This window comes from Carassius auratus, chromosome 10 (genome assembly GCF_003368295.1).
Source record: "Carassius auratus strain Wakin chromosome 10, ASM336829v1, whole genome shotgun sequence".
Lineage (NCBI taxonomy): Eukaryota > Metazoa > Chordata > Actinopteri > Cypriniformes > Cyprinidae > Carassius > Carassius auratus.
Genome location: NC_039252.1, coordinates 21,209,997 through 21,236,565, shown reverse-complemented (window position 1 = coordinate 21,236,565; position 26,569 = coordinate 21,209,997). Strand labels below are relative to the sequence as shown.

The 26,569-nt window shown below is 35.4% G+C and overlaps 1 protein-coding gene across 3 annotated transcripts in view; it reads left to right on the top strand.

The window, feature by feature from the left end:
* Window positions 1-26,100, top strand: part of LOC113110280 (multiple C2 and transmembrane domain-containing protein 1-like) — a 31,061-nt gene extending 4,961 nt beyond the window's left edge. The window contains exons 2-21 of one of the 3 annotated variants that reach the window (XM_026274380.1): window positions 6,034-6,148; window positions 6,814-6,956; window positions 8,247-8,326; window positions 8,704-8,827; window positions 10,114-10,152; window positions 11,116-11,289; window positions 12,075-12,205; window positions 12,310-12,496; window positions 13,157-13,250; window positions 14,370-14,472; window positions 15,854-15,956; window positions 16,297-16,398; window positions 16,534-16,608; window positions 19,319-19,438; window positions 21,057-21,176; window positions 22,646-22,699; window positions 24,414-24,523; window positions 24,637-24,746; window positions 24,933-25,030; window positions 25,110-26,100. In XM_026274380.1, the coding sequence (XP_026130165.1) occupies window positions 6,034-6,148; window positions 6,814-6,956; window positions 8,247-8,326; window positions 8,704-8,827; window positions 10,114-10,152; window positions 11,116-11,289; window positions 12,075-12,205; window positions 12,310-12,496; window positions 13,157-13,250; window positions 14,370-14,472; window positions 15,854-15,956; window positions 16,297-16,398; window positions 16,534-16,608; window positions 19,319-19,438; window positions 21,057-21,176; window positions 22,646-22,699; window positions 24,414-24,523; window positions 24,637-24,746; window positions 24,933-25,030; window positions 25,110-25,181 (2,154 nt within the window). In that variant the 3' untranslated portion in view covers window positions 25,182-26,100. Of the gene's footprint in view, window positions 1-6,033; window positions 6,149-6,813; window positions 6,957-8,246; window positions 8,327-8,703; window positions 8,828-10,113; window positions 10,153-11,115; window positions 11,290-12,074; window positions 12,206-12,309; window positions 12,497-13,156; window positions 13,251-14,369; window positions 14,473-15,853; window positions 15,957-16,296; window positions 16,399-16,533; window positions 16,609-19,318; window positions 19,439-21,056; window positions 21,177-22,642; window positions 22,700-24,413; window positions 24,524-24,636; window positions 24,747-24,932; window positions 25,031-25,109 lie in introns of all 3 variants that reach the window. The other 2 variants (XM_026274379.1, XM_026274381.1) reach the window with 2 other exon arrangements.
* The last annotated feature ends 469 nt before the right edge of the window (window positions 26,101-26,569 follow it).

Genomic DNA, 26,569 nt, shown 5'->3' with positions numbered 1-26,569 from the left:
ACTGAAGATTAAACATTAAAAAATAGCACTCATATTCATGAATGAACGTGTATTATATTATTTGCTTGCTAATCGCTAGTAAAGCTAACCAGCCATCATGCTAGGTAAACTTGCAAACTCACCTGGTTTATACTATGTTTAAATCAAATGCCAAATTAATGTTTTGATTTAGATAGTTTCACGCCTTATTTAGTGAGTAGTGAGCTAGTTTCTACCTTTGCACTTGCTAGCCTCAAAGCACCTGAAGAGTAACTGCTTGTTCTTACAACCTCCCGCACAACTTTCAACTAACGTTAGTATGCATGGAAGGTGGCAACCCTACAACTAGCTAACGTTAGACAGTGATTGACATACCGTTTGAAAGATTTAAAAGAAAAAATAATTACCATGACAGTACAGGCACAAACATATTTGTGGGTTGCTAATGTAAGAGTTAGTCCTAGACCTGCAATTTACCTTGTCAGCTCTAGACCTCAGCTAGATGGTAAAACATATTTAGAATAAGCCCGTGTAGCTGAGTTTGCGAGCTATACATGCAGTGTAGCTAAACATGTGCAACAACCATACAAAGACTATTTTAAACAAAACTAGGTGGGACACTTTCAAACGGTATATCAATCACTGCTCACTCACTAAATAAGGCGTGAAACTATCTAAATCAAAACATTAATTTGGCATTTGATTTAAACATAGTATAAACCAGGTGAGTTTGCAAGTTTACCTAGCATGATGGCTGGTTAGCTTTACTAGCGATTAGCAAGCACATAATATAATACACATTCATTCATGAAAATTAGTGCTATTTTTCAATGTTTAATCTTCAGTGATACTGAACTTGCTCAGCCAGCTGTGTGTCATCATCTTACCCAAACATTGGAGTGTCCGTGCTCACTGCTCAACTTAACAAGCCATAAGGCAGAGGCGGCATCTATGCAGGTGAACCGAACAATGGTGTTATGAATCAGTTTCGACTCCCAAGACAAGACGATGCTCACCCGACTGGCCAATAGGAACGTGGCCCCGCCCATGACACAATTCTCACAGTGAAAGCAAAATCCTGACATGAGAGCAAGAAATTGCATCAAGAGCAAAGAAAAGCGTTTCGAGAGAAACACTTTTTTTTTTTTGAGAAAATATTTTCACACTGATAGCAAAAAATATATATTTGAGAGTTTTTTTCAAAGTATTTTGAGAGAGATTTTTTTTCTCAGAAATAATTTTTAAAATTTCAAATGTATATTTTTTTATGTTCTATGAGAAAATACTTTCTCTCAAAACTTTTTTTAGTCTCAAATATTATTATTTTTTGCTATTGGCATGAAAACTTTTTCTCTCAAATATTCTTTTTTCTCTCATGAAATGTTTTTTTGCTATCAGTGTGATAACTTTTTCTCTCAAACTTTTTTTTTTCTCTCAGATCTTTTATTTTCTCGCATGTAATAAAGACACATTTCTAACTCCATATGAGTCTGACCAGTTATCAGACGAGGAGATAAAACATTTCATTCATTTTATTTGTAAGTCTGTTTGTCCTTTTTTTCCGTTTGATTTTTAGCAATGCAGAAATGATCGAGGAAGATAAATATTGTTTATGTAAATATAAATCAGCTTTAAGAACTTCTTTATCTCAAACATGACACCAGGATGTTGTTAGAAGAATCCCTGATCTAATAACAATATCCTATATCCTTCTTCTTGACAGTCCTGTCATTAACAGGATGTTAAATAAGCTCTAAAGGTCCACAATGCAAATCGCCTGCTTTCAGCTGACACTGACACTTAAGTGTGTGAGAGAAATGTGTTTTTGACCTCATCTCTCACTCGAGGGTGAAAAAGAGGAAGTAGAATGTGTGTAATGCTCGTCAAATATTATCTGTGTGTTTAAGTTACATAATTAGTGGTGCTGTGTTTTCTGAAGCCCCAAAATAATCAACATTGTCACATAACTTGTTCTGCACCATTGGTGCTACAAATATGAATCAAATCAAGAGGCTTGTCGAGGAGAGGTTTGCTAATATTTTCAGACCTGTGATCAGACCAACTGTTTTTACTTGAGGACTTTATAGGCTTTTTTGTTTTTCTAGAAATTTGGGAAATCCTTATACATTTAATAATTAAAGTCAATTGCAATAATAAGGCATTTGGGGCTGTTAACAAACAAATAAAATCATGATCAACAAAGTTCATGCAATGCAGAGGAAGCTGCATCTGAAGTGGTATTTAGATGTATATACACACCGTTTAACGCAAGACATGAATGCTTTAACCTGCAGTTACAAATTCATAAATAATGTAGCAATATTTTAATCTTAAAATATTGACTACTGATATTTGAAATGATTTTAAAATCATATGTAACAAGGTACTTTAAATGTGAAATTAAAAGCACTGTTAATAAGTGAGTATTTGTGATTAAACCCAATCATTTAAAAGTTTGATTCATGTTGCTCAGAGACACAAAACATTCCTGTGGCTTTGTTTGAAACCATTTTTGTTGGTAAAATTGGCAAAATATTGGCAATAAAGTGTCTAAAACATAAATATCTTAATATTATCTTATTGAACTGTTGTGTAAAATCCATATCTCATTTGTGATTTTTGCAAAAAAAAATGGCACTCTCTGTGTGATATTGATCAACTATATGAAATTATATAAATATATACATTTTCTTCCCCCATATTTAGAATTTTAGGAGCGTTCTTAATTAATTTTATTGTACTGAATCAAGCAGTGAAAGAACACATTCTAAATGAGCATTCAGTATAGCTAGTGTTTAAGCACTCATAAGTCCTCTTACAATCAATGAAGCTGTCCATACACCCATAAAAATAAAATATGATGTAACATAAGCAGGCCGAAATGTAATGGCATCAACTATTTACACTAAGACAAATAGCAATAGATGCTATTTAAACTAAGTGAAAATAGCATATTTTCTTAGCGACAGAGGCTATTTACACTAAGTGCAAATAGTGATGGATGCTATTTACAAGAAGTGCAGATAGCAATATATTCTATTTACACTGTTAAAATAGCAGGATTTACTGCTATTTATACTTCTTATTGGATTATAAATATTATATAGTATTATATAACATTATAGTACATTATAAAACAGTATGCACTAATAATGTATTTATTGTAAATTATCATTTTAATTCAAATGATTAAACAAATGCCACCTTGTTGGGACATTAAAGCCCTCCCTTCTTACCCAATACTATATTTTAAACTTTTTGATTAATTGTCTTCATTTTTATTAAAAATGCAAGAGCTGGTCATATAAATAGAATATCATCAAAAGGTTGATTTATTTCATTAATTCCATTCAAAAAGTTAAACTTGTATAGCATATTCATTCATTCATTACACACAGACTGATATATTTCTAATGTTTTTTTCTTTTAATTTTGATGATTATAACTAACAACTAAGGACAATCCAAAATTCAGTATCTCAGAAAATTAGAATATTGTGAAAAGGTTCAATATTGAAGACACCTGGTGCCACACTCTAATCAGCTAATTAACTCAAAACACCTGCAAAGGCCTTTAAATGATCTCTCAGTATAGTTCTGTAGGCTACACATTCATGGGGAAGACTGGTGACTTGACAGTTGTGCAAAAGACGACCATTGATACATTGCAAAAGGAGGGCAAGACACAAAAGGTTGTTGCAAAAGAGTCTGGCTGTTCACAGAGCTCTATGCCCAAGCACATTAATAGAGAGGCGAAGGGAAGGAAAAGATGTGTAAGAAAAAAGTGTACAACCAATAGGGATAACCGCACCCTGGAGAGGATTGTGAAAAAAAAACCATTCAAAAATGTGGGGGAGATTCACAAAGAGTGGACTGCAGCTGGAGTCAGTGCTTCAAGAACCACTACGCACAGACTTTTACAGACTTAATTGTGTCAATCCACTCTTGAGCAACAGACAGCGTCAGAAGCGACTCACTTCAAAAAGGACTGGACTGCTGCTGAGTGATCCAAAGTTATGTTCTCTGAAGAAAGTAAATTTTGCATTTCCTTTGGAAATCGGAGGAAGAGAGGAGAGGCACACAATCCACGTTGCTTGAGGTCTAGTGTAAAGTTTCCACTGTTTGGGGTGCCATGTCATCTTCTGGTGTTGGTCCACTGTGTTTTCTGATATCAAACTTGCCTGACCTTAACCCCATATAAAATCTATGGAGTATTGTGAAGAGGAAGATGTGATATGCCAGACCCAAGAATGCAGAAGAGCTGAAGGCCACTATCAGAGCAACCTGTACTCTCATAACACCTGAGCAGTGCCACAGACTGATCGACTCCATGCCATGATGCATTGCTGCAGTAATTCAGGCAAAAGGAGCCACAACTAAGTATTGAGTGCTGTACATGCTCATACTTTTTCATGTTCATACTTTTCATTTGGCCAAAATTTCAAAAAATCCTTTCTTTGTATTGGTCTTAAATAATATTCTAATTTTCAGAGATACTGAATTTAGGATTTTTCTTAGTTGTCAGTTATAATCATCAAAAAAAAAACAAAAAAAAAAAACATTTGAAATATCTCAGTCTGTGTGTAATGAATGAACATAATAAAGTTTCACCTTTTGAATGGAATTAGTGAAATAAATAAACTTTTTGATGATATTCTAATTATATGACCAGCACCTGTAAATGCCTTTCCGATGAAAAAAAAAAAGTTTGGTAAAAGGCGAATTCGAATTCGGGAAGATCACCTCAAAGAGATTTCAGTATGTGCTTTACCAACTACACCACTGGAGCTGACGACTGACAGCCATCTTTTATAGTGTTGACCCTATCACATGTTTGTGGGTGGAGCTAGTGTAAATAGTTTCTGCCAACAAGGCAGGCTATTTGAACTTAGTGTAAATAGACACTCTGAAATGTAATAAGCTATCGGAACTTCATTTTAAGTATTAACGTTTTATTGAAAAACCAGGGTGTTTTGTGGTGTTATGGGGGTCCCTTAATGCTTTTGGGAGGTCCTGGACCCCCCCTTAATTCGAACACTGGATGTTGGGGGGAAACAGTTTTCCGTGATATACATTCTTTAAATGATTTGTAGCTGGTGTTCAAGTTGGTGGCTTAAATAGGTGCAATGATGGTAGTTTATGAATACACAACTATTCAGACTAAACCATTAACCACTAGGCCACACCACTGGAAAAACCACTTGACTTTTTCTGGACTCTGTAACAGGGGTTTTTTAAGCCTGTTTTTTTTTCAGATGTGTGAAGTTGACATCACATGCACAGTGTTTCATTTCCTATGCAAAAATTAGACAATTGACAACAGATAGCTAGTTTAGCCTTTTAGACTCTTGCTTTTTTATTTTATTTGCAGCTTATTCAGTTCAAGAACTGGTTACTCATCTTAGATCATCTGACTGAAATAAAGTGACCAACCACAAACGATAAGACGAAGTTATTAAGCAGCATGCAGCAAAGTAGAAGCTTATTTCACTAGTGAACATCTCCACAAAAGGGTACAAGGAAGAAATTGGTAGAAAATGAAAATTGACTTTGTGAAAGTATAAAAACAAAGTATAATCACATTATTCCGATTAACTTATTGCTTCATCTTGTGCCTTGGGCAATTTAGCTTTTAGTGTGAACAGAGAAATTACTTGTTGCACAACACTGTCATAATATTTCTACATAACAGCCAAAACCATGACTGAAACAAGAAAATATGTTGTATTGAGTCCAGTTAAACGAATGCAGAGTGCAAATGGCCATTCTAATAAAACTATTAGAAGAGAATAATACTTGGTCTGTAAAACAAGAGCTCAGTGTTGTTCTCAATTCTGGTTTTAGGGCTCCAGTTTATCAGTTTTGAGCATTTTGCAACATCCTGTCAGAATTTCAATCATAAATTCTCCAGGAGTTTGTTTTCTCATATGAGAATGTTTGAGGAAGTAAAACCCTATAAGGTTTGTCATTAAGGGCTTTGGGTGTATGAAATGTTTGAAGAGGTCCTGTCAGTCATTCACACTAAAGTATCTGGGAAAATGTGTGTTTTATTCAGGGGATTGCTGCAGCTGGTAATGGTGGAACACAGCCTTCACTTCCCACGTCAGCACTGTACCAGCTAGACATCATGCTGAAAAAAGGAAACAACCTTGCCATTCGAGACAGAGGCGGTAAGACCTGCATCTCTGATGCTCATGTTGTCTCCATTAATACCACTGTCAGGAAATGTGTGTTTTACTTTTAATATGTGTGTTTTACTTTTAAGATGTATTCATATGCTACTTCAAACTTATGTTCCTTCTATTATTTGCTGAAATGTGTGATCTTTTATTTATTTTTTTGATCAAAATGCTCAGAATATAATTTAACCTGGGCCAAACAACTTCCCTAGTGACACCTTAGCAACAACATAATGTAGAACACACTTTAGCAACCACCCAAAACACACCCAGGACACCCTAGCAACCTCATAATGTAGACCACACCCTAGCAACACATTAGCAACCACACAGAACACACCCAGGATACCCTAGCAACCTCATACTGTAGACCACACCCTAGCAACACCTTAGCAACCACATGGAACACACCCAGCACACCCTAGCAACACTTTAGCAACCACATACTGTAGAACATATTCTAGCAATACCTTAGCAACCACAAAGAAGAAACACACCCAGACCCTAGCAACACTTTAACAACAACACAGAACACACCCTGAACACCATAGCCACACATTAGTATTTCCACTGAGAAATTTGCTGAATTGTTGCAATCTGCTGAAAAGTGTTATCAATTATTTATTTGTTTAGATCAAAATGCTCTTGTGTTTCAGGAACAAGTGACCCATATGTGAAGTTCAAAATAGCTGGCAAAGAAGTTTTCCGTAGTAGAATCATCCACAAGAACCTTAATCCAGTTTGGGACGAGCGTGTTTGTCTTATAGTGGACAATTTACAAGAGCCTCTGTATATTAAGGTAAAATTACCACTTTTATTTGCAGTGTTTGTGGATGCTTGTTACCATTACAGTATTTAGTATAAATTCTGAATTAATGACTCGGTTTGTTTTAGTGAATCAGAATCATATAGCTTGACCGGTGTATTCTGAAACCCAAAATGATAAGTGGCGTGACATACTTGGAATTTGTGCTCTGCTTAAAAAAAAAAAATCCAAAGTGCACACACACACACAGAGCAGTGATAACACACACACTGTGAACACACACCCAGAGCAGTGGGCAGCCATTTATGCTGCGGCCCCGGGGAGCAGTTGGGGGTTCAGTGCCTTGCAGAATGGCACCTAAGTCATGGTATTGAAGGTGGAGAGAGCACTGTACATGCACTCCCCCCACCCACAATTCACAACCTTTCAATTGTGAGTCCAACTCTCTAACCATTAGGCCACGACTTCCCCTTAAATGAATGATTCTAATGAGACAATTAATTTTGGTGAATAAAAAACTTACTGCATCACTGGTGTAGTCTAGTTTCTGAATAAATGGCTCTTATGAGCCGATTCATTTTAGTGAATCAAATCTTATTTTTGCCCAGTAAATTCCAAAACCCAATGTACTGACTCTTATGAGGTGAATCATTTTAGTGAATCTGCGTGAACAGTGTGGTCTGAATCCCAAATGAATTAGTCTTTTGAGCTGGTTCTTTTTAGAGAATCAAAAACATTACAGTGCAAACAATATACACTGATTCCAATGCAAATGACTCTTAAGAGATGATTCATTTTAGTGAATCAGAAACATTCCAATTCCTGAACAAACAGCTCTTATGAACCAGTGATTTTTATTTACTCAAAAACATTACAGCACGAACAATAAAGACAGATTCCAGAACAAATGACTCTAAAAAAATGATCTTTTTAGTGTATCAAAAACATACCATGTGACTTTATATGCCAATCTGGACAAATCACTCTTATGAGCCGATTCATTTTAGCAAATCCAAAACTGTAGCCTACATTCTGAACAATTCTGACTGATTCCAAAATGAATGACTCTCATAAGCCGGTTTGTTTCAGTGAATCAAAAACATAATGCGGGACTGGTGTGTTCTGAATTCCTGAATGAATTAATTCACTAGTGAAACAAAAGTATTACAGACTGAACAATGTAGACTGATTCCAGTACAACAGACTCTTATGAGCTGGTTCTTTTCATTGAAGCGACAAGAGTAATCAATCAGTCATTAAGAAGTCTAGAATGATCTGTGATATTTCTTCCTAAAGAATTTTCACTTCTGTAATCTATTTTAGGTGTTTGACTATGATTTTGGCCTTCAAGATGATTTTATGGGCTCAGGTTACCTGTACCTTGATTCTCTGGAACTGCAGAGGTATCGTGCTTTCATCATTCCTGCAAAATTATAACAATTCAACAGTTAGTGTCAAAATACATTTTCAATCAGCATTAAAGGGTGTTTAAATGTATTCGGTGTTTCATGAAATTAACATTGACGAGTGCAGTTTTGCTAATGTTTTGTTGTGATCTTAGAGTTTATACTGACATCTAGTGTCTTGGATGAAGCATTATACAAATGCAAAAGTTTTCGGTTACCTGTAAAAGTATTATATTGACAAGTGGTCATTATCATTTAAGGTAGATCTAATAATTCAGTTTAAACATATTTATCAAAAAGATTATTCACTTCTTAAGTGAAAACTACAACACTACTTTTAATGGTGGTCATAACAGCTCGTGTTTTTGTTGTAGGCCTCTTGATGTCCAGTTAGACCTTCAAGATCCTCACTGTCCCGATCAGGACCTGGGCTCTCTGGAGCTGGCGGTCACTCTGTTCCCAAGAAGTACAGAAGACAGAGAGGCTCTGCGACAGGCGGTAAGACTCACTGGCAAATTTATATTGCTTTATAATTATAAAAGTAGGAAAAGATTGAGTCTGCTGGCAAATTCTCAGCATGCAGCCAAAAAGATTTTATTCTGTCATGTTTACAGACCTCATATTTGTTTCACACCTTTCTCATGAGATTATTTTTAGCTGTCAGGAAGTATTTAGCAACCACATCCAGTTATCTGTTTTTTGAAAAGCATGTGAAACATGCAACTGAAGTTGATATCTGATTACTATACACATCATTTCAAAGGTTTGGGGTTATGATGTTTTTTTTTTTTGTTTTTAAAGAAAATAAAACTTTTATTCAGCAAGGATGCATTAAATTGATGCATTAAAAGTGACAGTGATTTATAATGTCACAAACTATTTCTATTTCAAATAAATGCTGTTCTTTTGAACTTTCTGTTCATCAACGAATCAAAATGAATCACATTAGAATGATTTCTGAAGGATCATGTGACACTGAAGACTGGAATAATGATACTGAAAATTCAACTTTGCATCACAGGAATAAATCACATTTCAAAATAAATTCAAATAAAAAACAGCTATTTAAAATTGCAATAATATTTCATAATATTACAGTTTTTACTGTATTTTAACAAATAAATGCACCCTTGGTGAGCAAAATAAAATTATTTTTAAAAGATTATAAAATCTTACCAGCCCCAAATTTCTGAATGGACGTGTACAGTATATTATACTGCCTAGTCTACAATTTAAAAAAATGCATAATGTACAATTGAGCTACTATGTTGCATTTCATTAGGTTTTTGAAGTCCAGTTATCCAGTACAAATGGTTATTATTTTTAATCAAGTCAAGCACACTGCATTGTGGGATACTGCACCCAGAACAACATGCACATTTGGCTTACAGAAAAATTGCATACTGTGCAAAAAAAGTACTGTATGATGTTCAGCCAGTCCAAAAAGCCCATGACTCTTGAGAGACACTGGGACGATGAGACGTTTGTGTTGTCTGCATAATGCATGAAAAGACTTTGAATTAGACATTAGCAACCTGCTGCAGTGTGCAGGCGGGCGGAGAACACATCGAAATTCACACAGTGTTCCACCAACAGATGAAACGGCAGTCTGATGGGCGGCTTTGATCACGTAAGAACAGAAGATGCATCTCTTGATCAGAGTTAGAGATTTAGCTTCTCGTCCAATACAAAAGTAGTCTTGGCGGTAATCAAAGCGCACCCACCTCCACCCCGGCCCCCTGAATATACAGTAACACATATAACCTGCTCTGTTGTTTTTGTAGACCATGCTACTGAGGAGAAGCTGGAAGAGTTGCAGTAAGGTAAAAAAGCAAGAGTGTTTGCCCCTAGATTCTCTGACTAGCTGCTGTGTAAACTGTCCCACACACTTTATTCCTGTGTGACTTAAGCATCATGTTCAAAGAGAAATTGGTTTGTGTGCCAAATGCTCTTAATGTCTGCACTGCAGCAGTCTGGTCAGAGGATGAGTTTTATCCGTATGGCTCTGTTAGTTGCGGCAGTCGTGCATCTCTCGGGGTGATGGGCCATGCCTTTTTGTGGACATTTGCATTTTATGCTTTGGTGACCCGGTCATTGGTGGATGTGAAACCAATTCCACACTCTTTGAGTTCTTTCCCCACATTGTCTTACAGGGATTCATCCAAAAATCATCATGTCATCATGTACACTGCTGTTCAAAAGTTTATTTATTTGATCAAAAAAAGTAGAAAAAAACGGTTAAATATTATTTCAATTTAAAATACGTGTTTTCTTTTTGAATATATTCCAAAATGTCATTTATTCCTGTGATGCAAAGCTGAGTTTTCATCTTCAGTTTCACATCAGAAATCATTTATACACTAATTTGCTGCTCGAGAAACATTTATTTTTATTGTTGAAAACAGTTTGCTGCTTAATATTTTTGTAAAAACTGAGATGCATTGCTTTTCGGGATTTTTTGATTCATTGAAAGTTCAAAACAGAATCGATTTGAAATAGAAACGCAGCATGTATATTTTAACATTATAGATGTATTTACTGTAATTTCTGTTCAATTTTATCCCTCCTTAATGATTGAAAAGAATTGATTTCATAAAAAAACAACCAAACTTTAAAACAGTAGTGTACTTGATGCTCAGATTGTCATTTTTGGAGCTTTGCAGCCACATTTGCTGTCTAGACAATCTCCTTTTGTGTCCAAAAATCATGTTTTGAGCATCATGAGGGTGAGTAGATGACTGGACTGAAGTAACCCTTTAATGTCCTGTGATGTGTGTGGAGCGCAGCAGCAGCAGCAGCAGAGTCTTCGGCTGTCGGACCTGCACAGAAAGTCTCAGCTGTGGAGGGGCATCGTGAGCATCAGACTCATCGAGGGTCGTGACCTCATGCCCATGGACCAGAACGGCCTGAGTGACCCTTACGTCAAGTTCAAACTAGGCCCTCAGAAGTACAAGAGTAAGGTATGAGCGACTGTGCCAACGTGACTCTTTTTAAATATCTCTGGACTTACTGTTCACGATTTAGCCATAATTTTAAAGAAAAAATATTTCTTCTGACAGAAATTTCTTTGCTTATGTAAGCAAGGAATGGAAACATATTATTCACCAATAACCCTAGCTTGCATTATTCACAGATGAATTATAACTAAATTATAATATATATTTGTCATAAATTCCGAACTGATTGCACTATATTTTCACTGTTTTTTTATTTTATTTTATGTAAAATCATTTTCTAAATGTTTTAAATTCATTTTAAATAAGTAAATTTTTTAATAATTTTAAAAGTTTTAAAATTGCTTGTTTTATTCTTTTTTTTTAATTATTATTTTACTTTCTTTTATGTAAACACTTTGAATTACCATTGTGTACAAAATGTGCTATATAAATAAACTTGCCTTGCTTTGCCTTGCCTAAATTACTATTAAATTAAAATAATTAATATATAATTAATTTTATTAATATATAAAATACTTAAATAATAATATGTTTGTTTTTACTTTTGTTTAACTTTTTAGTCATCATACATAATAAATGAAAATTAAATTTGTTTATCTATTAAATCAAATTAAATCATATTTTAATTTCTGAATATATTTGTCAATTATCTCAACATGTGCATATATCATCATGACAACCTTGTCATATGTCGTATGAAGGACCCTTCAGTATAGGTTTCCGCAGACAGAGTAAGAATAATGTCTGCTAAAACTATTTCTCTGTTACTTATTCTTCTGTACAAACAGACGATTCCCAAGACGCTCAACCCTCAGTGGAGGGAGCAGTTCGACCTGCATCTGTATGATGAGGAGGGAGGCATTCTGGAGATCTCCGTTTGGGATAAAGACATTGGAAGGAGAGACGACTTCATCGGCCAGTGCGTACAATTTCCTCCATATCGTTTACATGCATATCATGTTATCAGTATGCCATTGCTAGATGCTTGATTTACAAGAAGTGCATGTGTTTAAAACATTTCAGGTGTCAGCTGGACCTGTCCAAGTTGAGCCGAGAGAAGACACACAAGCTAGAACTTGAGTTGGAGGAGGATAAAGGGATGCTGGTTCTGCTGGTGACTCTGACCGCCACAGTCGCGGTCTCCATCTCTGACCTGTCTGTCAACCTACTGGACGACCCACATGAACGCCAGCAGATCATTAAGAGATATGTAAGTGTGACGGGTTTCTTGGCATTCAATTTACTGCAAAAAATTACAGTGCTAAAAAATTTCAAAGTGTTGCTGTTTTTACTGTATTTTCGATCAAAGCACATGTGCAAAATACAGCAGAAACGGTTAATGCTCTATTCTGCAGTACACTTCTATGACCAAAAGAGGGCGTGCTATGATCACAATCCAGTGCACTACTGGATTAACACAGGCCTCGTTCGCAACTGGACAACGGTGGAGCAACTCACACCAAACAAAGACAGAGAGAGAGACATCTCGCTGCTCTCAGAGCTGTCTGTCCTCTCTATTCACGGTTTGTCTTTGTCCTGCCACTGTCCCCCGGAGGGCCGGTCACTGAACCGCTTACAGAAACTCACCACCAATGCAGACTGACCTTCTTTCATAACAGCTGCATAATGAAGATGTATTCGTGAGAGCCAGCAGATAATCTGGCGTGGCGGCTCAGTGTTTTTGTCTCAGTGTCCACGGCCGAGTGGCTTTGACGTGGACACAAAACTGCTCGCGGACTCTGACGGGGGATTAGAGAAAGTTAGGGCCTAAATAGAGCTGTCAGAGACATATGGATGTATTGCCACTCGGCAGATTGTGCGGTCTGAATGTAGCCGTGGGCCTCCGTGATGCCTTTTTGTTCTTTTTCAGAGTCCGTTAAGGTCGTTCTTTAACCTGAAGGATGTCGGAATCGTGCAGGTGAAGATCCTGCGGGCCGAGGGGCTGATGGCTGCTGATGTCACAGGTACAATCATATGTCACTTCCTGTACTCGTTTGTGCACAGTGGAACGATAACCAGGATTCTTCGTTTCTGGATGGTCTATAAGGCTTTTCCCAGGCATGTTTCGGTATGTTTTGGAGTGTTTAACACCTCAGTATGATGGAAAGATGACCGTCTGAAAGAGGGGAGCCTCCCAATTTCATTGTTTCACTCTCATAAGCTGATCTAGTTTTTGAGGTTTGCTGTTTTCTCAAAAGCGGCCCACCTCATGGGTTCTGATTTCATGCCTCCTTCTAATACCACACCGTGGTGGACAGACAAAGGCTTTTAAAAACCTTCTGCACACACACACACACACACATTTTTCTGTGCTTTTCTCTCAGCCTTTGGTTTATAAAGACTGATTTTTAGCTCTTCTATACCGTTTTTCCCTCCAAAATTTGCCCACACTGATTCAGTGTACTTTTTTCCCCCTCACATTTTTATCAGCCAAATTATTAGCCAATTATTTCATAAAACAACATGCAAGTGGTGGGAGATGAGTGGCATTATGTTCTTTCAGCACAGATATCATTGATGTTTTACTCAGGCTATCCTTTAAAAATAAAATACAATTATAATGAAAATGAAAGACCAATCTCAGTTTCTCTGTGCTAATCTTTCACCTTGGCAACATTTCAGGGAAGCTGTGTGATCACCATAAACGTGCATGTTCAAACTCACACGATCCTCCAGAAATCATTCTAATATGCTGGTTTGCTGCTCAAGAAACATTTATTAATATTCAAAGTTGAAAACAGCTGCGCAGATTATTTTTGTAGAAACCATGTTACAAGTTCAAAAGAGCAGCAATGGAAATCTGTTTCAGAGAAAACATTATAAATGTCACTTTTGATCAGTTTGTACATCCTCACTAATCCCAAATGTTTAGTTTAAGAGGACATAAAATCACTGGAGAGCGAGATGACTGTAAAACACCACAGACCACACTTAAATCTTAAACACTGGGACAAGAAACTGCATTGCAGCAATACTGATGTCAAACTGTTTTGTTATTAAGTACAAATGACTAACATGAAACTTCACTTATCTCACTTGGGTGTTTTAACCTAAAAGCTTTTGAACGCAACACTGTGTTTCAGGAAAGAGCGACCCGTTCTGCATTGCGGAGCTGTGTAACGACCGTCTGCAAACACACACGGTTTACAAGACTCTGAACCCCGAGTGGAATAAAGTCTTCACCTTGTGAGTTCATAATGCACATCCATCGCTGCTCCCAGCAGAGAAACAATTCAAGTATTCACAGCTGATCAAGTTGTTCTGTCACCTGGACTCATGTGGCTTGATTGTGTAATATAATATAGAAAACATGACATGAAAATGTCTCCCATTTACTTCATTCATTGAATTATCTTTTCAGTTGTTGTATCTCTTAAATGGTTTGCTTGACTTTTTCCAATAGCGTAATTTAATCAGATTGTAGTGGAATTCTGTTATATACACAATGAAAGAGAGAAATCAATGCATTGTTGTGACAAATTTTTTTAGTGTAGGTCTAAGGTGTTTTTATTTTTGGCTTTTATTGTCTGTCATTTAATAACTATTTGAAAGCCAACCATTTAGAATAGTTAGAATAGCGTGCCTTTTTACAAAAAACAAAAACAAAAAAAAACACCACTTTTCAAGGTATCAGACCTGGTCAAATACCATCTTTTATAATTTCCCACATAATTTCTCTCAGAAATATGTCACACATATGTCACACATATATCAAACAATTTGGACTTCTTTTGTCTCAATTCTGAACAAGACTCAGAACGGCAAGATGTTAACTTGCAATTTAATTTTTTTATTTAATTTAAATTGTCTGATAAAAGTAATTCCAAATTCCCCCCAAAAAAGAAAAAAAAAAGATGCAATTGTAAGATGTAAACTCAGAATTCAAAGATAGAAAAAGTCAGAATTGCTTCATTTTTTTATTCCGTGTTGTTGAGGAGACAAACAAGAATTCCAAGATATAAACTCAGAATTCCAAAAAAGTCTAAAATAGCAAGATGTGAGACATAAACTAAGAAATAAATGGATAAATAAGGTAAATTAGAATTGTGAGATATAAATTTGCATTTGCAAGAAAAAAGTGAAATGTAAACTCTGAAATCATAGAAAAAAAATCTAAATTGCAAGACGTCAGCTCAGAATTCTGAGAAAAAAGTCAGAATTGCAAAATGTAAATTCAGAATTGCAAGATAAAATGGCAATTTTTCCTTGGGAATAATATTTCCAAACATTATGTTGCAAAATCTGTTCATGTTGACTTCATGCAGTATTTGTAAATGCGATATACAAAGCCATAATATAGTCAAAACAAATAGAAATTATTGTGCATAATTTGTTGCACACCTTGATCTCAAAAAATCCTACATGTCATAAGGTATGATTCATCATCCGATCAAATCCTGATGTCAAATACCTCCCTATAATTTCTCACAGAAATACGGTGCATTATTGCATTCAGATGCATCGCAAATTCTGTTCATGTTGACTTCATAAATGCAAGGTTAATCGAAATGCTTCTGCACACTTTGTTTTGTGTTTGATGAAGAACTGTCTCTTGTTCACCCTGCAGTAACGTGAAAGACATTCACTCAGTGCTGGAGATCACAGTGTACGACGAGGACAGAGACCGCAGCGCTGACTTCCTGGGTAAAGTGGCCATCCCGCTACTAAACGTAAGCTCGTTTCATTCAGTTTCCTTAAATTCTTAGATCCACGTGTGCTTTAAAAGCCGCGTTTGAAACAAATCGACTCGCCGAAGGAGATTGATGGTGGAGGGTCTTTAACGGCGCACACAGCCGGGCCTCCCGGTGCCTGGCTAATGTCTCGGTGACAGAGGGATGCTGGTAATGAGCAGGTACTTGTCAGAGTTGGAAGTGCTGGAAGGAGGGAGGGACGGGGAGGGAATGTGCGGCTGGCTGTTTGATGCTGCCGCTGGGAGATCAGGGGTCAGTCGAGGAGGGGGGTCCGCTGGGGCTTTGCCAGACAGCAGGCTGTCACGTCTTCTTCACACAGATCCGCAACAGTGAACAGAAGGCCTACGTCTTAAAAAACAAGGAGCTGACAGGGCCAACAAAGGGGGTCATCTTTCTCGAAGCAGACGTCATCTTCAGCGCCGTAAGTGTGCGCTGCGCCTGGAGCGCTGGATGTTGTGTCTTTTGTTTCCACACTGTGGAATATGCAATAATTATTGATGCATAGAGAGCTCCAGCGCTAATTAAAACAAATCATAGTTCTTCGTTTCTCTTCAAGGTGAAAGCCAGTATGCGGACGTTCGTTCCACCAGAACAGAAGTACATCGAAGACGAGGCCAAAGTCTCTAAACAGGTAAAATAACAACAATGTAACTATTCTGAAAAAGGAATAGTTCATGCTGCTTTTTAATTCTGTGAAACACATCATTACACAGCAGTTTCCATAAAAATGACACTTTAAAGTGTCCAAAAACTCCCCAAAACTAGTTCAAATGCCTTGTGTTGTGGCGTAGATTCAAAGACTGTACGCTACTGATATAAAAGCAATGATAATTTTGATGTGTTTTTATCTTTATCTTTTTTTTAATTATGACTTTTATATATATAGCTTATTTTAATATATATAGTTTATTTATTTATGGTTCGTGCTTATTTATTTAATTATTTTAGTACATAAATTCAAACTGAATGATAATGAGAAATGTTTCCTTGTCAACCATCTCAAATTAAAAGGGAATACGATCTGCCAAAAGGGACTGTGGATGAAAATTAGCCAGTGTTGGCTAAATCTGGTACATTTGACATATTAATGTATTATTAATGTGCATTGACTCTGATTAAAATACACTTAAAAAATAATAATAATAAGTTTAAGATTTTTAAGATTTTATTTCATTTTACTTATTCATATTCAGTTATCATTCATTTTTATTTGATATTTCCATGTTTATTTCAGTTTTTTTTAATTTTTTAATTAAATTTTTATTAATTATTTTAATTAAAAAATTCTCATATTAATATTTTTATAAACTTTTCTTTCAGTTAAAATGTCATTTATAATTGTTTTTTAAATTTTAATTATACATTTTATTATTATTAAAATTATTTTAAAATGTTTAAAGTAATGACATCTTTTTAATGGTTTTGGTCTTAGTAAACTATAATAACCCAGCTTCAGAAGACTTTGAATACATATCGCAAAATATGGGACTGTTTGGCTTTTTTTTTTCATACATAAAATAACAGCACGCGGGTGTGAAACAAATTTAAGTTATTACACATTAAGTAAATAAAAACACAATATAAATTTGAAGTGAACTGTGCCTTTAATCTAATGGCTGCAATCAAATCTAAACCACCCCAACGAGGGCCGGCGGTCCCATGCCCGCCACACAATAGGCCGACGTGTTTGGGACAGGGGGCGCAAGCGCTGAATCCCTGCATTTTCCCCCTTGCCCTGCCGCTCTAGGTGTTGAATAGAAATGTCAAGCCGGCCCTCATGAGAGGAGAGGGGCCACCCCAGAGGGCCCGGCTGCGGCTCTACGGCTGTGGCTGCTCATTGTCCTCTCTCTCAATGTGCCTGCGTGACAAAAGCGCTGAATTGGAGGGGCTGGGCTGAATCAGACGCTGTCACAAAGCTGCGCATTGAGCAGAACAGACCGATTCTTCAGTCCTTTATGCCCGTCTCAGTGAAGAGTTCAACCACGGATTCGGCCGTATATCTAACCCCAGCTGTCAGTCACACCGTCACTTACGGAGATGATTACATTCACCTCGTTTTTTGATATGCCATGAGTTTTGTGTTAATCATGCGTATCAGAACAAAGTTGTTTGATTTTCTTTAATAGAAGAGAATAATATTAATGTTTTATAACAACAAAACAGTAGGTATACAATAAATAAAGTACCTAAATATAATTTTTGAATGTTTGTTGTGTAAAAGTTAAAATTTTCCTTTGATGAACTCCTTTTAAAATGTTGATGTCAGTAAGATTTTTCTTTCAATTAATACTTAAATTAATTAAAGGTGACAGTAAAGATTGAGTTTTACATTATAACAATTAATAATGCTAAAAACTTATATTAAATTGATCAAAAGTGACAAATACATTTATTGTTATAAAAGATTTCTATTTCAAATAAATGCTGTTCTTTTGAACTTTCTATTCATCAAAGAATCCTGGATGTAGCATGGAATTGCTACATTCCAAAAATGTAGCATTTAAAGCAGCAAAACTGTTTTCAACATAATAATAAAAATATTATTATTGTTGTTTATTAAGCAGCAAATCAGCATATTAGAACTATTTCTGAAGGATCACATGACAATGAAGACTGAAATAATGATACTGAAAATTCAGCAAAATTCACTTACATTTTAAAATATACAAAAGATAAAAGTTTAAAATTTGAGTGGTAATAACATGTGTTACATTTGTAACAACTGTTACAGTTTTGCAGAATTTTCACTGTGTCAGATAAATAAATTCAACCTTTGTGAATATATATATATATATATATATATATATATATATATATATATATATATATATATAAAGAGAAAATCTTACTGACCCAAAACTTTTGAACGATAGCGCATTGTTTGAATGTTTTGTTCAGAATATATATCATATAATTGTGTGATATATATATGTTTGTGTTATAAAAAGTTTTAAAATCGATATTGAATTTACATATAAAATATATTTGATTATTATATAATGACATTATTTATATATATATATATATATATATATATATATATATATATATATATATATATATATATATATATATATATATATATATATATATATAATATAATGTGTTGTGTAAAAATGTGGGTGTTTATTTTTTTAAATTTGAATATTCTTTTGGTTTGAATAAAAGTCATAGAAATATATTTTTTAAATATAAACATAAAACATCAGTATATTTCAGTATAATACTGGAAATAATATTTCAGGTACTCAGGAGTATTCTCCAATAATGATCATTATTTTTGAGGAGGCTATATTGTGGTTTATGGTAACAGCTCTTTCTGTCTCATATTCTCACGTCAGATGCTGCAGCAGAATTTTAACCGAGTGAAGCGCTGCGTTCTCTCCCTCATTAACGCGGGCTCCTACATCAACAGCTGTTTTCAATGGGAGTCCCCCCGCAGGAGTTTATGTGCTTTCTTGGTAGGTGGCAAAACTCTCTCAGATATACACACAGAAGCAAACACCGTATTGATATGATACACACAACTCACAGAAACTCAAACTCACTTTTTAAAGATAGATAGGTCTAGATAATAGATTTACACTCTGTATATTTGATAGATTGAGTGTGTTTGGTGACTCTTGTGTGTGTTGAAGGGCTTTGATGTGTGAAGTGCGCTCGTAGTTTAGCGCTGAAGCACCCTTGAGCTAAAACGAGTAGATGTGATCTCTTAGACGCTGTCCCTCTGTGTGTGACCTCGAGCCCGACCTCACCCCGCGCCCCTGCCTGCCCCGCTCTGAACACCTCAAGAGCCCTTCACTTCGCACGGTTCCCTCTCGTTTTCACACACTTCCCTCCGGTACCTGAAGGAGGCGCTGAGGACTCGGAGTCTCCATCACAATAGATTCACTCTTCTTTCTTCATCCCTACCTGTTCATGACAATTAACTGACCCAGATTTGACCTCCCTCTTTAAACAGTGAAGTTCAGCTCTGGTTTACGGCTATGAATTCAAACGTAAAGTAAAACTCATTTACAATACAGTAACAAAAACTATAATATAAATCACATCAAAAGCCTCTGTGACCAATGACCATCATATATACACACACACACACAAAAACCCCAAATGTGTACATATACTAATATAAATATATAGTGTTCCTGTAGCTCAAATGGTTATCACACTGCGCAAGGTTGGGGGTTCGAGAACACATGATAGGTAAAAATTGAGAGCCTGAATGTACCGTAAGTTGCTTTGGATAAAAGCGTCTGCTAAATGCATAAATTTAATTTAATTTTATTTAATGTATAAACACACACTAACATTCAACAGCAATTCAAATAACATTTTATGCTTTTGTAAATGTCTCTTATACTCACTAAGGCTATGTTTATTAGATTTTTTTTAAATAATAAAAATAAAAATTTGTGAATCAATTTAAAATAGGTGTTTTTTATATAAATATTGTATATTTCTATATTTTAAAAATGTTTTTATTTCCAAGGTGGAATATAAAATGTGTACATATACTAATATAAACTAATGTATGTAATATATATATATATATATATATATATATATATATACACACAATACACACACACTAACATTCAAAAAAGTCTCTTATGCTGACTAAGGCTATATTTATTTGATTTATAAAAAAAAAATAATCACAATTTTATGAAACAATTTAAAATAGCTGTTTTTTTATATAAATATTGTATATTAATATATTTGAAAAAAATATATTTTCAAGATGGCAAAAAGTATTTGACTCTTTTGATCAAAAGTATTCATTTAAAAAAATAATCCACATGGTCAAACTTTGGCGTGATGATGTGTAGATAGATAGTCACATAGTCACATACCGTATTTGGAAATCATAGAACCACACAATATAATTAACTCTATTATTACTGTGCTAATAAAACTATTTTTGAATATTTTATTATTGAATATTCAATATTAACTCTATTTACTTTAGCAGATATTTTTATTGTAACTAGGAATTGTTATCATGAAAATGGAATTGCAAGACATCTATTAGTCGATAAAATGATCTAAAAATAGAATCTTTTTGTTGCGGTTGCTCAGATCTTTGTGGTGGTGGTTTGGAATTTCGAGATCTACATGGTTCCATTGTCCCTGCTGCTGCTGCTGGCCTGGAACTACTTCCTGCTGGCCTCGGGGAAGGAGTCGCGCGAGGGGAACGTGGTGAGTCTGTTTATAGATGTTGACTGTCCAGTCTAATGAGGGCTAAATTTATGACGTTTATCTTCAGCTCATTCTATGCACGTGATTGTTGCAGGCCGTCACAGGAAATTGCAATGTCTCAACCTACCCAAAGCATCTTTGATTATTTGAACCAACGATTCCTGGTTAATCAACAGCTAGGTTTTTAAAGGTGTATGCACAGCTGGAATTGAATGTTTTTATTCCAATTACTTCAGGTAATTAAAAGTAGCGCCGATATAGGAGCTCTTAAATGTGCCATTCCACTTACCTGGTGTATTTACTTATCGCATTTTCCAATTAAATTGTGTCAAACTAATTTCATGCCATCGTGAAATGTTGCCAATCACACTAAGTGTGTACGCAGAACTCCCTGCAAATTGATTCCATTTTAATTGTTAAAATGGCGTGGAATGAGTGCTGATGACTTTCAGTGTGCAGCGTTCTGGAGAGGGTGTTCGCTTCCCAATTAAGCCATCAAAATTTGAATTACATTTTTATTCAGGAGTATCCAGTCAAAGAGTCAGTGGCGATGTGCATCAGATAAATCTCAAAACAATAAAAGAATAATTTTCCACTACTTTGCAAATTAAAATATGGAATAATCATGTTGACCAGCATGAATTTCAAGCTGGATTTCAGTTGATGGACACATGACAGATACGTGAGAGAATCCTTTTCACATTCAGAAGGAGACTGACACAAATATACAGTCTGTCACTAATGTGAGCCGTATGCATATGTTTTCATATGTGGCCTAATGGCTAATAAATGGCGGAACAGTTGCCATTAGATTGTCTTCAGTCTATATGTGAGTGTTTAATGAGGAAAATGTTATTGCTTGAGAGACTTAATGGAATTCTCGGTTGTTTTATTTAGATATCAACTTCATCTACGATGCTTCTTTTAAAACTGATGAGAAAAATACAAATGAGATGGTTCTTCACATAGAGTTTATGAGGGTTATCATAGATATAAAATTGTGATTTACAGGCCTGGAAAAGCTAGAAAAAAATAGTCAAATATTAAAAAGTCATGAAAATTGTTTAACTGATATAAAATATTTTAAATATAATTATTATCAATCAGTTTTTTTTATATTATCAGGTAATCAGGAGTGACTTGGAAATGTTCTGTGGAAATGTGTCAGAAGATTCCTACTACAAAATAATCCGGATTGCATAGCTCAGATAATTTAGTTTTGTAAGAATTTAAAGAGAAATGTTTAAGTAAAAGCGAAAACCTTATTGCGATTAAAGTTCTTATTGACAAATCTGAGTAAAGTTTAAAGATCTCTTCTGAAACTCCAGAGGAGAAGCATGTACATTTCTAAGCAATAGAAGTGCTCTCCATTTGATCTCATTACTGCTTTCGTTCTAGCATAATCCACTGAGATATTAAATTATCTCAAGATGACATTTGTGATTTCTCTTATTGTTGCTTCATAGCAGGTGATAGAGGACCTTCTTGAGGATGTGGATGAAGAATATGACAAAGATGACAAGGTAACCATACACTCTTTATTTCCTTCTCAACTCATTAAGACTCTTCTTTCCACCTGGTGACATTCATGGCTGAAGGAAATCTACCATTTCTATCGTTTGTGGTCTTGTGTGTTAGCTGAAGCTCTCGGGGACAGCTGAAAGCTTGGCGTATGGACACATAGTTTAATATATGTGTCAGTGCTATAGTTTAATTGCACCTGAGGCTTGTGTTGCCAAATATATTCAACATATCCCAGATGTTTAACTCCAGCCGTTTTTCGCATTCCCATAACCCTGTGTGCACCACAAGGCAGCCATTAGCGGCCTGACCTTTGACCCTGGGAGCTAACTTGGGTATTTTGGCACAAATGACCCAGACACCTGTTTTCCATTCATAAGGACCCCTCATAGGCCCGGGCTAAGCCTGGACATATGTTTGCACTTAGCTTACTGCCGGCTGGTCATGAAAATACGCAGAGGGTTGGTATCACTCTCCAAGCTTTCAGAAATTGTTCCCACTAATTTATGGGGACAATTGATTTGTTGAACCCCAACTCCGTAAGTTGTCGGAGAAAGAATAACACAACTTTTCCATCCGACCCGACGCAGGTGAAGCCTGGGGTGCAGAATAAAGGCTGTCAGGCATGATCAAACAAGGGAAAAACACAAGCTGGCATGGTTTGAATAGCCAGTATTTTATATAAAAAATGACAATCTAATAGATCAAACATAGCCTACTCCATAAAAAAGTGTGTTTTTCTTGCTGACACATGAAGTTGGGATGGGACATGTTGAAGTGCTGTTCCTTCTTTAACAGTCAAAAGACTTTAGTTTGAAAAAGTTTGATAAGGTTTTTTAATGGTTTTTAGAATAAGTCTAATTTTCTCACCAAGGCTGAAAATGGAGTAAAAAATATTCATATTGTGAAATATTATTGCAATTTAATATATCTGTTTTCTTTTTTAATGTATTTTGAAATGTAATGCATTCCTGGGATTCAAAGCTGAATTTCCGCATCCAGTCTTCAGTGTCACATGATCCTTCAGAAGTGAAATAAATCTTTTGTAACATGACAGATGTGTTTACCGTCAGTTTCAATAAGTTCAATACAATTTTGTTTACCAAAATTTTGAATGATAGTGTAATTATTTATTGAATATTGAGATATATTATATGAAATACCTTAACTGCCTCTCATGTTTTTATGTTCTTTTTTTTATTTAAGAGCATACAATTAACTGAATTTTTCTTCATTAGCATCAGCAGATATATTTTTCATAGTAAGTAGCTTATAGTAACTTGTTAATTGTTATAAAAGGACTGGGAAATTGTATTATATGGACATTCTAGAAAGTGGAATCAGCCTGACTACTTTGCTGCTACACAAAACATTCAAAAGCGCTTAGAACATAAAAAAAAAAAAAAAAAAAAAAACGGATTATGGAAAGGCCTCAATTTAAATTTGAGTAACCAATATTTTGAATGTACCTTTTGACGTTTGATTGAGAATTTGTAGATTGGTAGATTGACCTTTTAGTCTATGAGACACCAGACAGCAACCAAAAGCTTCTCCACCCCCACGCCTTTCATTTCTAAAAACGAAACTAAACAACTTGTGTTACCTTTCTAGACGATTTTCAACAGACCAAAGCTCAACTGTTCAGAATCGGTGTACGTATGACAAAATGAATTCTGTTGTGTAACTTGCCATGCATCCTTGTGTGTTCAACAACAGGACTCTGGGAAAAAGGGCTTATTTGATAAATTCTATGCGGTTCAAGATGTGATCATAACGGTTCAAAACGTTCTGGATGAAGTGGCCTGCTTCGGGGAACGAGTGAAGAAGTGAGAAACTTGGATGTTTTTCATACTGTCTAAGCTTCCTTTTTTAGTAGCATTAACTTTGTGTCATGGATTCATAGTTATATGTTAATTCTCATGCCGTTCCTCTCTTTCAGCACGTTTAACTGGTCTGTGCCTTTTCTGAGCTGGCTAGCCATAACGGTGCTATGTGCCGGTGCCACGCTAATATACTTTATCCCACTACGATTCATTGTGCTGGTCTGGGGTGAGAAATCATATTGCTTTTATCAAACACTTTCCCAATAGTTTACTATTCTGATTGTTAATTAGAAATTTATAATGGCATAATCTGATGCATTTTTTATACAGAAGAGGTTTTCTTGCATTGTAATGATTTAGGATATAATATCTTGGGTGTTAGTAGGATATGAAACATGCATGTGCCACACAGGTATCAATAAATTCACCAAAAAACTTCGGGACCCCTACAACATTGAGAACAATGAGCTGCTGGACTTCCTGTCTAGAGTTCCGTCAGATGTCCAGTTGGTAAGTGATCAATGATAAGTGACGTATTTTCATTCGTTTGCATGATTCACAACACAATTGTGCAAAATCTGCTCATCAGGTTCAATACAAAGACCTCAAAGCAGAGACTTCGCAGAGTCCCAGCAGGAAAAGGAGGAACAACCCCGGATAGACCTTGAACTGTGACATTGTTTCTAAATCAACCGTTCACATACAAAACACTTTAAAATGGAGATCGTTTTAAAAAAAAGAAAGAAATATTTCGAGCATTATTTATGCAAACTTGCACAACTATAATAGCACAAATCTCAGCTGTTCATAAAATGTTCTAGCATTATTTATATCTATTCCAATTTTTATTCCATCACTGATTCACAGTCAGTGTTTTGAACATTTTTAGTCAATGAGATCTTTGTGAAGAAAAATGCTGCAAACCAGATTCAAACTTGTCGCCCACGTGAGCACCATAGCTCCAAAAACATGTGCCTAACACAGCTGAGACTGTATAACGTAGATTCTGGTGCAAAAAATATATGCTTGAAAATGTTTCGCTTTCGTAAACGTCTGCATAATTTAATTTAATAAATGCAACTGGTCTGACCACAGCGTTTTTTTCATGAAAACGCGTCAAAACTTTCCAGTGAACTTTGCACCTTTGAGGTCACTCTTCAAATCATTTTCCTTAGATAGTTATTTTTATCCACAAGCACATATCATATTGAGAAACTCCATGCTGTGCATATAAATCAAAAGAATGTATGTGTGCATATAAAAAAGTTACTGTAAATATACAATGTGGAAACATTTTTTATGTTGTTCTGGACATGTTTACCCATGACAGATGTCATATGCTATGATGAATGAAGAAATGGTGTTTAATTATAATATATGTACATTGTGTTGTTTGTTAATGATTCGTCAATGGTCTATGAGCATGTAAGTGTTATGCAGATATACTCAAGGACATAAATTGTTATTAGTTGGAGGAATTTACCAAATTTCTAATTGAGAACATTTGTGCACATTCAAAGAAAAAGGCATGTTTATGCATGGCTGAAACCAACCAATGAAAACCTCTCTCTGCGATTTATTTTACAAAACGATGGAATAATAGTTTTTTTCTGAATATTGCTGGTTTTATTTGTATTTATTGGTCTTCAAACGATGAAACATGAAATCACATTTGCAATCCTTTTACTTGTGTACTGTACTTGTAATTTACTAAACATTTTTACAATTTAGCTCAATGTGTTCCTGTAGCTCAATTTGTAGAGCATTGCATTAGCAGCGTAAGGTTATGGGTTCGATTCCCAGGGGAGCACACGTTAGGTAAAAAATGTTAGCCTGAATGCACTGTAAATCGCTTTGGATTAAAGCGTCTGCTAAAATGCATTAAAAAAAATGTTGATTTTATCCATCATTAACTGATTGGATTTATTTATGACTATTTTTAATTTGGCACAATGTGCACCAATGAAACATTCACAATAATACGAGAAAAAAAGATCAGTTTGGTTTTCATGATGACTTTAACCACACCCCACCTAAAGAAATAAATTC